The 15,381-nt window shown below is 57.7% G+C and overlaps 1 protein-coding gene across 4 annotated transcripts in view; it reads right to left on the bottom strand.

The window, feature by feature from the left end:
• The window catches only part of TMPRSS9 (transmembrane serine protease 9), a 31,550-nt gene extending 17,169 nt beyond the window's left edge, over positions 1 to 14,381 (bottom strand). The window contains exons 1-3 of one of the 4 annotated variants that reach the window (XM_036890850.2): positions 14,247 to 14,381; positions 10,967 to 11,047; positions 108 to 274 (exon numbers count right to left, since the gene is read on the bottom strand). In XM_036890850.2, coding sequence (XP_036746745.2) covers positions 108 to 249 — 142 coding nt within the window. In that variant the 5' untranslated portion in view covers positions 250 to 274; positions 10,967 to 11,047; positions 14,247 to 14,381. The other 3 variants (XM_036890852.2, XM_036890851.2, XM_057489648.1) reach the window with 3 other exon arrangements.
• Between the last annotated feature and the right edge of the window lie 1,000 nt (positions 14,382 to 15,381).

The raw sequence follows: 15,381 nt of genomic DNA, 5'->3' as shown, positions 1-15,381 counted from the left end.
AGCCCCGGGCCCCCGCCCGCCTGCCTGCCTCCGTGTGGCCTGGAGGGCCCGCCGTCCCCGCCGCGCCCCGGCCCCGGGGTCACCACATGGCGCCCGCAGCCACTCACCCACGAGGACTCCCACGGTGACCACGGCGAGGCTGGCGGCCGCCAGGGCCGGGAGGGCCGCGCGGCCGCAGGAGGCGTCGGGGGCCACGGCTTCCTTCGTTGCCCTGGGCACGAGCTGTGGGTCACCGAGGCCGGGCTCCATGGCTCCTGGACCTCAGGACAGCGACCTGGGTGCCAGCAACAAAGGGAAGGGTTGCGGGGCACCCGGCACCCGGCTCCCCCTCATGCTGGCGCGGCTCCCGTCACACAGCCGGGCCAACGATGTGCATCGTGACTGACCACCGCACACGCTCTAGTCGCACACCCCCTGCAGCCACCTCCAACCTGGGGCCCCGGCCCCCAGCGGGCAGGCGGGCCTCACCCCTCCACGGGCCCCGCTGGGCGGACGCGGCTTCTCACACCTGCTCGTCCCGAAGCCTCGGCAGCTGGGGTTTGTCTGGCGCCTTCCTCACGCTCAGGCTGGGGTCATGGGTCTTGGGAGCATTGGGTGGAACTTCCTCACGGCGCCCCACCACCCACCCTTCCATGTCCCTTCACTGGGGCACCTGCAGCCGCCTCCACCCATAGCCTGGGTGCACGTCCCCTCCTCTGGGAAGCCTCGCCTTGCACGGCCCCTTAAGGTCCCTGCATCGCATCGATGGCTCGTTTCCTCTGAACTGGTCCTTCCCTGGGGTCCCACATCCTCCCCCGGCCGCCCCGCCACCCCTGCTCTCAGGACGCTCAGCACAGAACACCCATGAGATGCTCAGACATCTGTTGAAAGAAGATAGACTGTAGAACGGTCCCCAGGATCTCATTTTGGTTTGGGAGCTAAGGGAGGCTTCTGGCCGACAGCCGGAAAGGAGATGAAGTCCCCGGGCCTGTACCTCCAGGAGCTGAACTCTGCCAACAGCCCCGGAGCTTGGGAGTGGCTCCTCTGCCAGGTAAGCCACACCTTGAGGGCGCCTGGTGGGACCCCCTGAGCAGTGGACCCAGCTGAGCTGTGCCGACTGCTGTCCCCCACAGGCGGTGCTGTTTTAGCCACGAAGCTTGTGCTAATGTCAGTGGCACAGAGCCCAGAAAACGGGCACACCAGCACTTCAGCTGTTAGATGCTATGCAAAAGTCAACGGCTTCATTTATATAAGTCCGCAAATGTGGGCATAGGCCGTTTCTCCATCATAACAGTTAATACTATTTTTAAAAACCCTCCTATTAGGGAGGCTGTGGGGTAAGGAGCATGACTCGGTGATCTAACTGCTACGGCCCCCGGCTTCCTCCTCTGCCAGATGGGCAGAATGCAACACCTGCCGTCCGGTCGGCTGCCCTCTGCAGGGTCCTCAGTTTCGAGAAGGCAGAGCTGAGAGGTGGTTGTGGGCTGGGCCCTCTGAAACCTCTCACTGTCAACCGCCCGTGGATTCTCTTTCTCACTGATAGCACTTGGCCTCTGCTACTTGTGACCCAGAGGTCCCCGAGCAGAGCCTTACGTGTGCTAACCCCCCAGCTCCCGCCAGATGAAATTCTCTTATGCTCCCGAGACCAGAGCAGGCCTTTTCCACAAACCCAAATGCTCCCTGCCTACAGACAGAAGCCTTTTTCTCTGGAGGGGAAGAGTGGCCTTTACCATAAGGAGAGGCGGGTCTCCTTACCTGTCCACCCCGGCTCCCCCCACATGAAGCCTCCACTGCGTGCACATAGAGTGAGTCACACCTGGCCTCCCACACACCTTCCCCCATTAGACCAGGACGGGGTGGGGGGGGACAGTCCCACCCTCCTTCCCTCACCAGGGCCCCATGCCTCCTGGGAAGCTGTGGGGCTGCTTCTGAGGCCTCCAGAGATTGAAGTGCAGGCCTGGGTGTCAGACAGCATACAGGACACCAGTTAAACTTCAATCTCAAATTGAAGATTATGCTTTTGTAGTGTAAGTGTGTCCCTGGGGCAATTTTATGTGTCCAGTTGGCTCAGCTATGGTGCCCAGTTTTTTGGTCAAACATTATTCTGGATGTTGCTGTGTAGGTAATTTTTAGTTGTGATTAACATTTAAATTAGTAGATATTGAGTGGAGCGGATGACCCTCCACGATGTTGGTGGGCTGCATCTAATCAGTTGAAGGCATTCAGAGAAAAGAGTAAAGATCCCCAAGAAGGGAGGAACACAGCCTCAGGCCTTCCCAGGGCCTCCAGCCCACCCTGCAGAGCCCAAGCTTGCCAGCCCCACAGTTATGTGAGCCAGTTCCTCAAAAATCTCTCTTTTCTTCTCCCCGCTCCCACTCCTCCATTCTATTGGTTGTGTTTCTCTGGAGAGCCCTGGCTAATAGTGCCTAATATGCCTTGCACAACATTTGGGATGTATGCATATGAAAAAAAAGGAGCGTTGTTTACCTGAAGCCCAGATTTAGCCATGTGTGCTGTATGTTCCGCACAAAGTCTGGAACCCTGTGCTGGGACCCAGCCAGAAGGTTCGTCCTCAAGGGGATGTGTCCCTGCTTGGAACAGCCGCCCCACACCTCCCTGCCACCCTCTGCAGCTGATGAGAAAGCGGAGCTGCCCAGGGTGGCAGGGAGCGAGCCTGAGCAATACTTACCCCTTTATTCTCACACTTGGGCTGAATTGCTGTCTGAGGGGCCAGGGACTCTCTAAGAATCACTTGATGAAATGTTTTAGGGACAAAGACACCAAGACACCCCCCTGCCCTGTGATTAGGGCTGGGAATTCAGCTTCAGTGCATGAGCTCTCTGACCCTCCCAGCACCCCCTGTTCATTCAGCTGTGCTGTCCCTGCTGCTCCCCCCAACCCTGCGGGTTTTCTAAGAGCTCCTGTGTTCTCTAAATTGTCTTGTCATCACCATCACTAAGGCATAGAAGAGGCCCACTGCTATTTAGCATCGAACATAGAAGCGCCATTCATTCAGCTTTCTATCCATCCGATATTTATGACGGGCCAGGCCTGGCTGCTTGGTGCTGAGGACCCGGCCCTGAACGAGGCAGATGCAATTCTCTGAGCTCATAGAGCTTAAATCTTCATGGCAGAGACCCAAATAAATTAAAATTATGGCTACAATAAAGGCTCAAAAGTAAAGATGTGTCCGGGGGGCTTTGAGTCTGTGTAAAGAGAGCTCTGATCTAGACAAAGTTGTTAGGGAGGGTTTCTTGAGAGGCAGATGGGTTACCTGAGTTCTGAAGGATAAACAGGAATTCAGTAAGTGCCTGGTGAGAGGACAGATGCCCATAAGTAAAAACAAAATATATAAAAGCCCTAGGACAGGAGGGAGAATGTAAGGGCCAATGTAGAGAAAGTGCGTCAGTCAGCTACTGCTGCGTGACAAACAACAGCAGCTTGAGTCAAGGCACATTTATGATCTCGCGGCTCCCATGGGTCAGGATTCTGGCATGTTTTAACTGGTCCTCTGCTCAGGGTCTCATTAGCTGCAATCAAGGTGGGCTGCCTTCTCATCCAGACGCGCAAACAGGGAAGGATCCGCTTCTGAGCTCCCTGGTGCTGGCAGAATGTGTTACTTACAGTTGCAGGGGTGAGGTGCTCATTGCCTTGCCGGCTAGGCCAGGGGCTGCCCTCAGCTCCTAGGGGTCTCCTGCTCAACAGGGCGCCTGACAACATGGCAGTGCCTTCATCAAGGCCACCCAATGTACCAGGATGGAGTCTTAATGTAATGCAGTAGAGGTGATGTCCTGTCCCCTTGGTCACCTAAAGCCACCTAATCAAGGGGGGGACCACAGCATCTATTCAGCAGTTCTCACACCCACACGGACGGGATTACACACAGCAGGTATGCCAGGGGGGCAGAAATCTTTGGAACCATGTTAGAATTTCCCTGCCATGGAAATCACAAGGACGAGTGGTCTGAGGTGGACGTGGGGATGACAGGCCTGTCCACGCAGGGTCTCGTCCCCCATAGAGGAACCCCAGAGTGAGCACAAAGACATATGTTCACAAGGCTGGGCATCGTCAGCAGCCTAAATAAGTACCGGCAGGGGGCTGGCAAGTCCCTGTGACACAGGTGAACCAGCGCTGCCCCAGAGGAGCCTCACCCATGGGTGCATTAGGTGCCCAGCGGCACTGAGCATGTTTCCCGTGCTCTGCCATGCGGGGCTGGACGTCACCTCCGACCCTGTAGTCGGCCCCACACCCCTTAGAAAGGGAGAGACTTAAGAAGAGAGATTTCGCAACCCTTAGCATGGCTATTATCAAACAACAGACACAGGGGCTGGTAGGATGTGAAGTCAGAACCCTTCGTGTGCTGGTGGAGGGAATGGAAAATGGTGCTGCCACCGTGGAGGGCAGTCTGACAGTGGGAGGATCAGCACATGGGGGACCACACGACCCAGTGATTCCACCCTTAAGTATATATTCAAGGGGATTGAAAGCAGGTCTCAGATTTGCACACAAGTGTTCACAAGCAGAATTACTCACCCTAACCAGAAGGCGGAAGGGGCCCAAGTGCCCACTGACGGATGGACACACACGGCGCGGCCTGTCCACGCACTGGGACACGACTCCACCTTCCCAAGGAAGGACAGCCTGACACCTGCTACGATGTGGTGCTCGGGGACATAAGCCAGACGCGAAGGGACAGATCCTGTCTGAGGTCCGAGGAGGTTCCTGGAGGAGCCCCATCCCCAGAGAGAAAGTGGATGGTGGGGGGGGGCGGGGGCTGGGGGAGGGGATGTGAGTGAGTGCTTCATGGGGACACAGCTTCCGTTTGGGAAGATGGAAAGTTCTGGAGACGGGGGTGGGGACGGCTGCACGACATGTGAATATGTGATCATGCCGCTGAGCTGTGCACACAGAAATGGTTAAGATGCTGAATTTTATGTCATGTGTATTTTATAAAGAAAGAAAGAAGCAGGAAAATGGCTAAGAGAGAAAGAGGAGCTGACACAGTCTGGGAAGTGGACCGCGGGAGGGGAGGCGGACGGAGGGGACAAGAACCATGGGCAGCGCACACACTTAGGGGCTTCCCTGCAAAATACCCAGGCTGTGGAGAGCCAGGAGCCAGTGCCTGTGAGCAAACGGGGAAGTCGGAGAAGCCAGGCTGCCTGCCAGGCCAGCTCCGCTTGGTCGCTGAGCCGCAGGACCCGGGCTGGACGTGCCCCCGGTGCTCTGCGCCCCGGGATGACCTGACAGGGCCTCGGAGGGCAGAGAAACCCCATCCAGCAGTTAGCAGGCTTGGTGGAAGGTACAAAAAACCCAGGCTACAAAATGTGCCTTTGGTTCAAGCAAGGGTCAGAAAAGGCAGTGGCTCTTTGGTCCAAAACACCTGGCAGTGTCTGCGGTGGCAGAGAAGTGGCATTTTGCTCGGACACTGTGGCTGGTGGAATAATGGCCCCCAAAGACGTCCACGTCATGAACCCCAGGACCTAAGGACGCGTCCCCTCACGTGGCAGAGGGACTCACAGTGGGGACAGTCAAGGCCCCTGAGACGGGGGGTGGCCCTGGGGTCCCGGGGCCCAGGGTCCTCACGAGGGTCCCTATGAGGGGGGCAGGAGGTCAGGGTCAGAGAGACAGGAAGGTGAGGCCCTGCCGGCCGTGCAGATGGAGGAGGGGCCTCGAGGTGTGGCTGCGGCGCCTCTAGAAGCTGGAAGAGGGGGACACGGTCCTCCCGGGGCCCCCGGAGCGGCCGGCCCTGCCCGCCGGGATTTAGCCCCATGAAGCCCCCTTGTTACAACGGTCACAGGAACTAGCACAGGCTCCTTCCGGGCAGTGTGCTCAGTGCTGACCCAGGAGACAGGGCTGAGGGTGGGCGCGGGGCACTGGGCACCTTTGTAGGAAAAACATGCTGTCCTCTCGGGTCAAGCAGAAGGAAGCTGGTCATAGCCCAGTGTCCACAGTCGGGCGCCAAACCGCAGGCTTCTGTGACCCCAGCAGGGCAGGTAACCTCTCCAGGCCTCAGCTCCGGCAGGCTGATCAGCTTCGTCCATTTAGTTCTGATTTTCCAAAGCATGTGGGCTGACAAGGTCGCTGTGTCTTCACAGATCCCTTACTTGGCGACCAGCTCTCCCAAATCCTGGCGCCTACCCACCTGGCCACCAGGCCTGCCAATCACAGCCCCCAATCCTCCATCCGCATGATGATTGGTCCACACTGGACCCAGGCCTGCCAATCCTCATCCCTGGCTGGTCCAAGAATTTGCACACCTGAAACAGGCCAATTGAATTTCCTCCTTGAACTACAACTGCACGTTATTTCCATTTTTCTAGACTGAAATAGGCCATTCTCAATTGCATACAGTTCAGTTACTCATGGGCGGAGGAAGCGCCTTCTCCTTAGGCCTCGTGAGCTGCCCCTGGTAGGTCGGGGCCGCTGGCCACCATCCTGGCTGCCAACAGGAAGGAGGGATGCGCTCAGGGCCCTGAAGGAAGAGGCGGGGGGACACAGCAGGACTTCAGGGGACAAGAGCAGGTCCCCGCTGGACTGCCCCGGCATCGAGGCCAGCCTTTGCTCGGACAGGTAAGGACCGTCTCTCCTACAAGACCAAGGTGTACAGTTCATGGCGGACCAAAGCTGGGGCAGTAAGTCCCTCAAGGACGCTAAGGAAATGCTTCCCCATGGCTTCTGCCATCTTTAAAAAGAAAACGCTACAGTCACACGACAGGCCCGTGGGAATTCTAGGTGGCGCCACCTCCAGGCACACTGGGGCGCCCATTCCATCACCCAGGGCTCTGCAGGGCCCCGGACGCGGGGCCTCAAGCAGCTGTGGTCCCGACAAGCTCCTCTCCCAGGTCCGATTAGGGGATCCCGGTCTGCAGGCATGACAGCCGGGCCTCCCACGAGGCCTTCGTGTCCTCACTCTCTGGCCTCCTTCGTTGGTAAAATCTTGATACGACAGTAGAGGAGCCGCAGAGCGAAGCATTTGTAAGCTGCACCCACGCCATCGTCCGTGTGGAAGGCCCTCTCCACCCGCCCTCCAGGCCTCCCCCGGTGCCTGCGCAGCCTCAGGAGCCCGGCCCCAGTGACTCTTGATGCACCAACGACCCGCAGATGGAAGCTTCTAGCCCTCTCGGAGCTTCAGGCTGCAACGTGACACCCGGACGTCTCCACCAGCAGCTCAGGAAGGCCCTAGTGGGATGTTTTCCCCCAGCAAACCTGCTGCCCCCTGCGCAGCACCCCTGCCCTGGGCCTGTGGTGTTCCTGCTCACCCCAGGCCTGCCCCCACCCACCCACTTGTCATACGACCTGAGGTATCTACCTAGACCACCGGGCCATGTCTGGGGGCGTCTGTGGTTGTCACACTGGGGGTGCTCCTGGCATTGAGGGTGGTGGCTGGGGGTGCTGTTCCACCCGCCACAGCGCCCAGGACGGACCCCCAGAGAATGGCCCGGCTCCAGTGTCCACAGTGCCGAGGGGGAGATGCTGGACTCTATGACGTGGCTGCTCACTCCCTGCAGCACCAGGCTCAGAACCGTGGCCCTGACCTCCTCTCACCCCTCAGCACCACTCGCCCCCACTTCTAGCCCTTCCACGTTTATTCTGCTCCCAAAGAAACCCTGACCCCTGCTACAGCGTGGACGGACCTTGAGGGCGCGGTGCTCAGTGACATCAGCGACACCCAAAAGGCAGACCCTGTCTGATCCCCCTCCCAGGAGGTCCCTGGAGGAGCCCCGTCCACAGACACAGAGAGTGGGTGGTGGGCCGGGGGCTGGGGAGAGGGTGGGGGTTAGTGTTTCATGGGAACAGAGCTTCAATCTGGGAAGATGGAAAGTTCTGGAGACGGAGGGTGGGGACGGCTGCAGACATGTGAGTGCGCTTCACGCTGTGAGCTGTGTTCTCAGAAACGGTTACAATGGTGAAGCCTGTTGGGAGAGATCAGCGGGGAACGGGCGGGCCTCGCCTTGTGCCTATGGGAACAAGGAAAACGGATGTTTGGTGCGGATGCAGTAACTTAAGCAGTAGAAACCAGTGAAGCCCTGGAGGCAACAGAGCTCCCTGGCTTGGAAAGCGATTATAAAGTACTGCATAGATGCTCCCACTTTAGAGAACCTTCTAGACCCTTGCCAACTCCTCAAGGACAGACAGGTGCCTTCTGCCCTTTGCGTCTCCCCCTTCTCTCTGCAGCCTTTTCAAACAGCTGGCACAGAAAAGGCATTTGTTTGAGTGAAAAGCCGACAACCTTACCAATAAATAAATCGTCCACGTCCTTACTAACTTTGCAGAAAGCTGACGCACCTCCAGTAGCAACCTCTCTGGATTGCGTCACCTTCCACCTAACGTTGAGAAAGAAAAGTCGAAGGTCAGGTTGATCACGAGCTAATTCTCAGTCCCCAGTCATAAGGTAAAGTCAATTTAGAGCCCTACTTTCCCCAAACACCTGTATTTCTAAATGGAAGTAAATTTCTGACCAAGATGTAAAGTTCATTTAGGGCTTAGAAAAAAAAAGTCAGTCAAAATAAATTACTTAGTGTTGGGCAGACCAGAAACCAAATGTGCCTGTTTAGAGGTATCTTTGCTTTTTCACTCAGATGTAATGGAGACGGCCTCTCTCCGACAGGTGGGTGGTTTCCTTAAGAAAGAGAAGCAAAAGGGTAGAAGGTTCTGGAAGATCCTTCACGCCCCTTATCTCAGACTACAAAATATCTTCTAGAATTTGCTTTATTTTAATTTTTTGCAAAGATTGGGGGTGGGAGAGAATGGAAGACAAAAGCTGAGTTGAAAGAGGGAAGATAGATGATTAAGAGAAATCAGAGCACACGGTGGCTCACACGGCGACCTCGGGCTGCGGAAAGCCCCGTCTGAGCCCACCCCCGGGGGTCCCCAAGGAGCCCCATCCACAGACACAGAGAGTGGGCGGTGGGGCCGGCGGCTGGGGGAGGGGGGGGGTTAGTGTTCCATGGGGACGGAGCTTCAGTCTGGGGAGATGGAAAGTTCTGGAGAGGGTGGGAGGCATGATGACATATGGTTTACTTTTCTGAAAGCCACGTAGGAGGATAGGCGATACATGAGAACAGCCCGGGCAAAGCTGAAGATCGAATGTGCGGTTGTAAAATGAGAAATAAGTGGGCGACACGCTGTCCCCAGTTACAGGAGCCACCAGTGAAAGCTTCAGGAAGGTTCGACACCGGGTCTGAGATGCAGAGCGCACACCGAGACCCAGGGGATCGGAAGGGTCCCTGGGCCGGGTGACAAGAGCACAGAGCAGTGACAGCTGCAGCGTGAGCCTGCGCCCTAGCCAGCCTTCGGCTCAAAGGACGCATGGTCCAGGTGGGAGGCTGAGGCCCGACTCTCCCCAGCACGATAGTGCTGTGGCCACACTGAGCTGGTTCCTCTCGTTTGGGGTGACCCCTCAGCCTAGGTCGCCTGGGACTTTTCCACTTTTAAGCCCTGGAAATTGGGACATCTGTTCACCCTGGCGTCCCTCTGCCTTCATCAGCCAAGAAGGGGCTGGACAATTTGGGGGTTTGCAAGGAAGTGCCAGGCAAGAGGCCTTTGTGAACAGAGCCGTAATTGTGAATGTGGCAAGACATAAGCTCGGTCTCCAGGCCCCTGACATGGCACGGAGACCCGGGTTAGGGCCAGCGTGTCCTTAATGCCACTCCAACACGTGCCAGTGTCTGTTTCCAAAGAGAGAGTGGACTCAGGTGCCCGGCCTTCAGGGAGGAGACCCGGGCCGGGGTCCAGGGCAGGGTGACCGAGGCACTCGCCTGGGGGCCAGAATCTAGGGCAACACCAAACACCTCGGCCGACAAGATATTGTCACATGACGTTTTAGAAAATAAAAATGCCAACAACTGAATATCAACATTTCACCTAAGATGGGATCCTGCCTTCCACCTGACCGGCTCCTCTCTCTCCTCCCCTACCCCTGGCCCCAGTCTGTGTTTAAAATGCTGGTATTTTGCTCATTGGTGACTATTTCCAACATTGCACTGCAATTTTATTTCTCTTGATCACTGAGGGTCTTGGAGTCGCCTTAAGTTCTGTGCCAAGGTGAGTGTCCTGTCTGTCTCACCTTCATCTGGGCCCGATTAACAACCATTAATAATTATTAATGGTTTAAAAGCACCGCTAGGTGTTCATCTCACTTCTTTGTCCCAGCTGCCTTCTCTTATTCTTTTTCTGTTTGTGTATGGCAGCCACTACATTTTGCTTTTAAAAGGTTTTTTAGATTTAAAAAGCAGAACCACTTAAAAGGAGAGTCAATGAATATTTTCAGGGATGCCTGCAGGTACGTGCCCTCTCTGTGATCCCATCCACGCCTGTGGTTTTAATCACTTCTCCAACATCTACAAGCTGCAGGCCAAACCCCTCTTCTGAATTCCCGACTCCGGTCCAGCTGGCTGCTGGAACCTCCTTCTGGGTGACCTAAGGTGACCCGCAGTCGCCTCCACCTCCTGGCATCCACACCCCTGCGTCATCCCCTCCCCTGGAGTGTGGGCAGGATCTGGGACTGGATTCTAAGGAACAGCAGAGGTGGTGGGATGTTACCGGCATGATCCTGTTACATTATAGAGGACTCCGTGTTAGCAGACTGGAGATAAAGACGCTCCTAGCTGGCCTGATGAAGTAAGCAGCCATGATGGAGGAGCCCGCGGGGCTCCCAGGAGCTGAGGGTGGCCACCAGCTAACAGCCAGCCAAAAGCCGGGGCCCGAGTTCCCTGCCAACAACCTGAATGAGTTTGGAAGCGGATCCTTCTCCAGTCACACCTTCAAATGAGAACACAGCCCGGCCAGCACCCTGACCCTGAGGACCCTGAGCAGAGGACCCCACCAAGCTGTGCCCGGACTCCTGACCCGCAGAAACTAGGAGATAATAAATGACAGTTCTTTCAAGCCCACACATTTGTGGTCATCTCTTTTACCACAATCCAATGACCATCAGGTTTGCCCAACCCGACACATGCCAGACGGGGTTCCTGACCCCCCTTCTCACCTGGGCTCCTGGAGGTCTCCCTCTTCACTGTCAGCCCTTGAACCAGTTTGCTCACCTTTCAGTGGAAGTTTTCTCTCTCTCCTAATGGAAGAAGATGGCAGTTCTCAGAATCCTCCGTCCCATCTGCGTCCCCTTCTGCAGTTCCGCTGCAGCCCGTGCTCGTTCACGGGACAACCGTCTCTGGTCCACACGGCAGCCTCCCCCATTTCTCCCCAGCCTGCTTCTCTGGCTCAGATGCAGCCAGGACGACCTCCCGCCCCCTCCACCCCGGCTTCATCAAGTAAAGCACTCAGCCAGCCTAAAGGAAATTTAATAAGCTCCATCTCTTGTTTTCCCTCTTTGTCTGTGGACTTTTTGTTAGGTTTTCATGGGAAGATATGTTTGTGAGAAAACTACCTTGGGTGATGGTATCTTGTGTTCTTTTACTTGGTAGCATGCGTGCGGGGAAAGGGTCGGGAGCCTGTGGGGAGGGGTCGATCAACCTGAGCGACACACGGGGGACTCACAAAGATTCATAGATTAAACAAAGAAATTCCTGGTCACCCACGACTTGTGCAATCTAAAATCAATACAGGTCCTGAATGCCACAGGCACTCCCGATTGGATTCTGGAACAGAGAAAGGGCATTGCTAGGAAAACGGGAGATTCTAACAAAGTCAGCGGAGATTACTGCGCCAAAGTTACTTTCTTGGTTTTGATCATAGCATTATGGGTATGTAAGGTTTTAAGGGTAGTGGAAGCTGGGTGAGGGGTGTGCGGAGACCCTCTGTGCCATCTTGGCAATTAAAATTATTCTGAAATCATTCTTTCTAATTAATAGAGGTAAAGTATGAGAATCGGTATGGCTTATACGGGTATGAGTCAGCAGCCCAGAATGTTACTCCCTGTGTTAATTTTGGAGCTATACATATGAATGTAAATAGCTGGGAACAGCCATTTCCCTGTTCCCACTGACCTGGCTGGGACGGGCTCACGCCAGGGGGGAGGCCACAGGCGCAGGAAGTCCGCGCCTAGAGTCCGTGTGGGGCTCGCAGACGCCAGCTAGCTGAGTCAGCCCTCCCACGGGTCCGTGACAGGGACATGGCACGGCCTCCCCATCTCACAGGTGGGACTGAGGCTTGGAGAGGCTCTCCCCCGCCTCTGTCCCTGGTCCCCTCTCTCCAGCAACCCCTTCTCTTTCACACACACACACGTCTTAGATTCCAGGAATTTGCCCTGCTTGGCTGGATGTCTCTCTCTCTCTCTCACAAAATGGGCCACTGCTACCCAAGGACACTGCCGTCCAGGTAAGGCAGGTGAGCTGGGGGACGGGCCACCAGGAGCTCTAAGACCTGCCTGGAGCAGAAAAAGCCAGATGGTGAGTGGCCTGAGGGACGGGGGTCAGCGTCTGTGCCTGGGTTCAGGCCCCGGCTCCCTGTGTGCCAGCCACATGGCCACGTCCACACAGCTCCCTCACACACATAGGCCGGAGGAGAGCAGAGGCCCAGGCCATGTCCTGCCACTTTGACATCCTCTGTCCCCCTCTAGGGTCCCCAGGGCCATGACCAGGAACACCTGCTTTGGCTGGAACCCCTGCTGTCTGGGTCCCTTATAGGGCCCTGAGCTGAGACGCTGAACTCTCCACCCACAGCAAGGGGGACAGGAGGGGGTTTCCCACTTCATGCCGCGCTACTCAGGCTGTGAGCCAGAGTTTCAGCCTTCATGGACGGCCACCCAACAAGCTTTGGACCCAAAGGCTCTCCGAGCGCCATGTCGAAACCTGGGGCCCCCAGAGTTCTGCAGAGTGAACCCAACACAGACGAATGCAAGGATGGGGCTCAGAGCCCCGGTGAGCTGCAGGGCTCCGCAGCCCAGATTCACACACTGCCCCCCGAGCAGCACCAGTGTCTTGACTTTCTGCTTAATGGGGCAATGGGGCTACAGGAAGCAACATTTTTGGGGGGGGAGCCCCTAGAAGCAGCAGTGACTCCTGCCCCCAAATTCCAGACGAGGAAGCTAGTAAGGGGGAAATTCACATGCACACATAACACATACAACCTCATGCAAGCACACGCAAAATCATACACCATCTCAGTGCAGTCACACACACACAGATGTCTACACAAACATACACAATCGTACATATGTGGTCACATGCTTACCTAGACACACAATCGCATGACATACAAACACACAGTGACCACACACATGTTACACAGTCGTATGCAGCCATACACTATTGTCACACCACCACACACAAACACACAAGTGGTCACACATTTGGTTATCCAGACACACAACCACATACAACCACATGGAAACGTGATGACACAACCTTACATGATCACTACCACACACACACGGTTGCACACAATCACACACCATCCAGCCAGGGCTGTGGGCAGGTGGGTTGGGAGTGTGTCAGCTGGCTCAATGCCCTGCCCAGGTGTGCACAGATCCGCCACCCCATCCATCAAATATTGCCCCCTGCAGACACAATGCACAAAGCAGGGATCCACTTACACACCCGGGGGCCCCGAGGCTTGGACCTGGCCATCCCAGTAGGTAGACCCGACCTGGGGTGGGGCAGGGAGCTTGTGTTTGATGTGAACACACGTGCCCCAAGCCTCATGCACCCCTGGAGCCCACACCTTCCCTGTGGGGTCTGGAGCCTGGGCTTAACCAGGGGAAAGGGGGATGCAGGCCTGGCCAGGGGGACCCCCGCCCCCCACCCTCAGACGGTTCTGACACCCTGGCTTTCCTGCCATAGGGATTGAACCTATGTGACCCTCCCCCAGGCAAAGAGGACCCTCATCCCCCATTCAGGCCTTTGGATGCCACCCTTCCCAAACTGCACCCCTCAAATCTGGGCCATTTGCTCTCTCGGAGCAGCTGGGAGGTGGAGCCCAGGCCCAGGAAGAGCAGAGGGTCCCCTGGGTGTCAGCAAAGTTTCAGCAAAGAAGACAGGGTCCATGGCTGCTCCAGAAATGCAGTGTGCGGGCGTCCACACAGCCCGCGTCCACACAACCCAGAGTCCGCACAGCCCCCCCACGTCCGTCCGCACAGCCCGCGTCCACACAGACCCCACGTCCGTCCACACAGCCCCCACGTCCGCACAGCCCCCCACGTCCACACAGCCCGCATCTGCACAACCCGGAGTCCGCACAGCCCGCGTCCGCACAGCCCCCCGTCCGCACGGTCCCCCACGTCCGTCCGCACAGCCCCCCACGTCCGCACAGCCCCGGGGGCCATGCCGCGGGGCCGCCGCCCCGAGGCCGCACATCTGGGGACCCCCTCTCACCGCTGCGCCCAAGCTGCTCCCGCCGCGCGTCCCGGAGCCGCTGGCGCCGAGAGACCCGAGGGCCGCCAGCCCGGGGCTCCGCCCACCCGTGGGGCGCGGGCCGGGGGAGGGTCTCCACGCGTCCCAGATCGGGCCTGGGCCGCGCCCACCGGGCGGGGTCACGGGCCGGGCCTCCGCCCACCCTGAGGTCGCGGGCGGGGGTCGCCGCCCTCCTGACTCCCGGCGCCTCCCCAGGGTCCCCCCAGCGAAGCTGAGACCCTCCCTCGGCCCGCAGGGCGGGCGGGGGCTCCGAGGGGCGGCTGCGTGTCGGGGTCAGTGGCCCGCGGCCAAGTGCCCAGCCCCGGACGGGGTCCAGCGGAGGGAGGGCAGTGGGCGCTGCAGCGGACCCCGGACCCCCAGCTCTGGGAGCCCGGCACTGGCGTCAGGTGGAGGGCATGGCGGTGGGCAGGGGAGCCGACGGCGGGCAGGGGAGCGGTTCCAGGAGGGGCGGGAGTGGGTGATGGGCCAGGGCTTGGGGAAGGGCTGGGGGTCGGAATAACCACTGTATTCTAAAAATAAACATTTAAAATCCTGGAGCAGATTTACAGAAGGGTGCGGAGATGGTCCGGGGTCGTGGGCTGTGCCCCCGGTGGCCGACCTCTGTTCACGCCCCCACTGATACAGTCTGGCCACTCCCCGGACCCTCTGGGCTGTGGGGACGTCCCTTGTGGGAATGGTCCTCGGGGGGGCGTTGCTGTGTTCCCCACCGTCAGGCTGGGCGATGGCGTGGCCTCAGTTTTGACAGGCCACGCGGGCACCCCAGGCTTCCTGCCTGTCACGGGAGCTTCTTCACACTGGCCAGGGCGGCCATGGGCTTCCGCAGAACCACCATCTTTTGCCAAAAAGCTGCTTTGGGATATTGTTTGAGCTTCAACAGAGACCCACTGTTGTACCGTGTGTGGTGGCACCGTCTCTGTGTCCCAAGTGCCACTGACTTGTGGGGAGCACGGCAGTCCCGCCGGGCCCCAGCAGCCTGCAGAGCCGTCCCATTTACCCAGCAGACCCTGCAGGAGTACCTGCCACCTCTCAGGCAGAGGGGGCTGCCTCCGCTGCACTCCTCTCACTGCCAAGTCCTTTGAGGCAGGACAGCTGTGTC

This window comes from Manis pentadactyla, chromosome 12 (assembly GCF_030020395.1).
Source record: "Manis pentadactyla isolate mManPen7 chromosome 12, mManPen7.hap1, whole genome shotgun sequence".
In the NCBI taxonomy this organism is placed as follows: domain Eukaryota; kingdom Metazoa; phylum Chordata; class Mammalia; order Pholidota; family Manidae; genus Manis; species Manis pentadactyla.
This window is presented reverse-complemented; position numbering and strand designations above follow the sequence as displayed.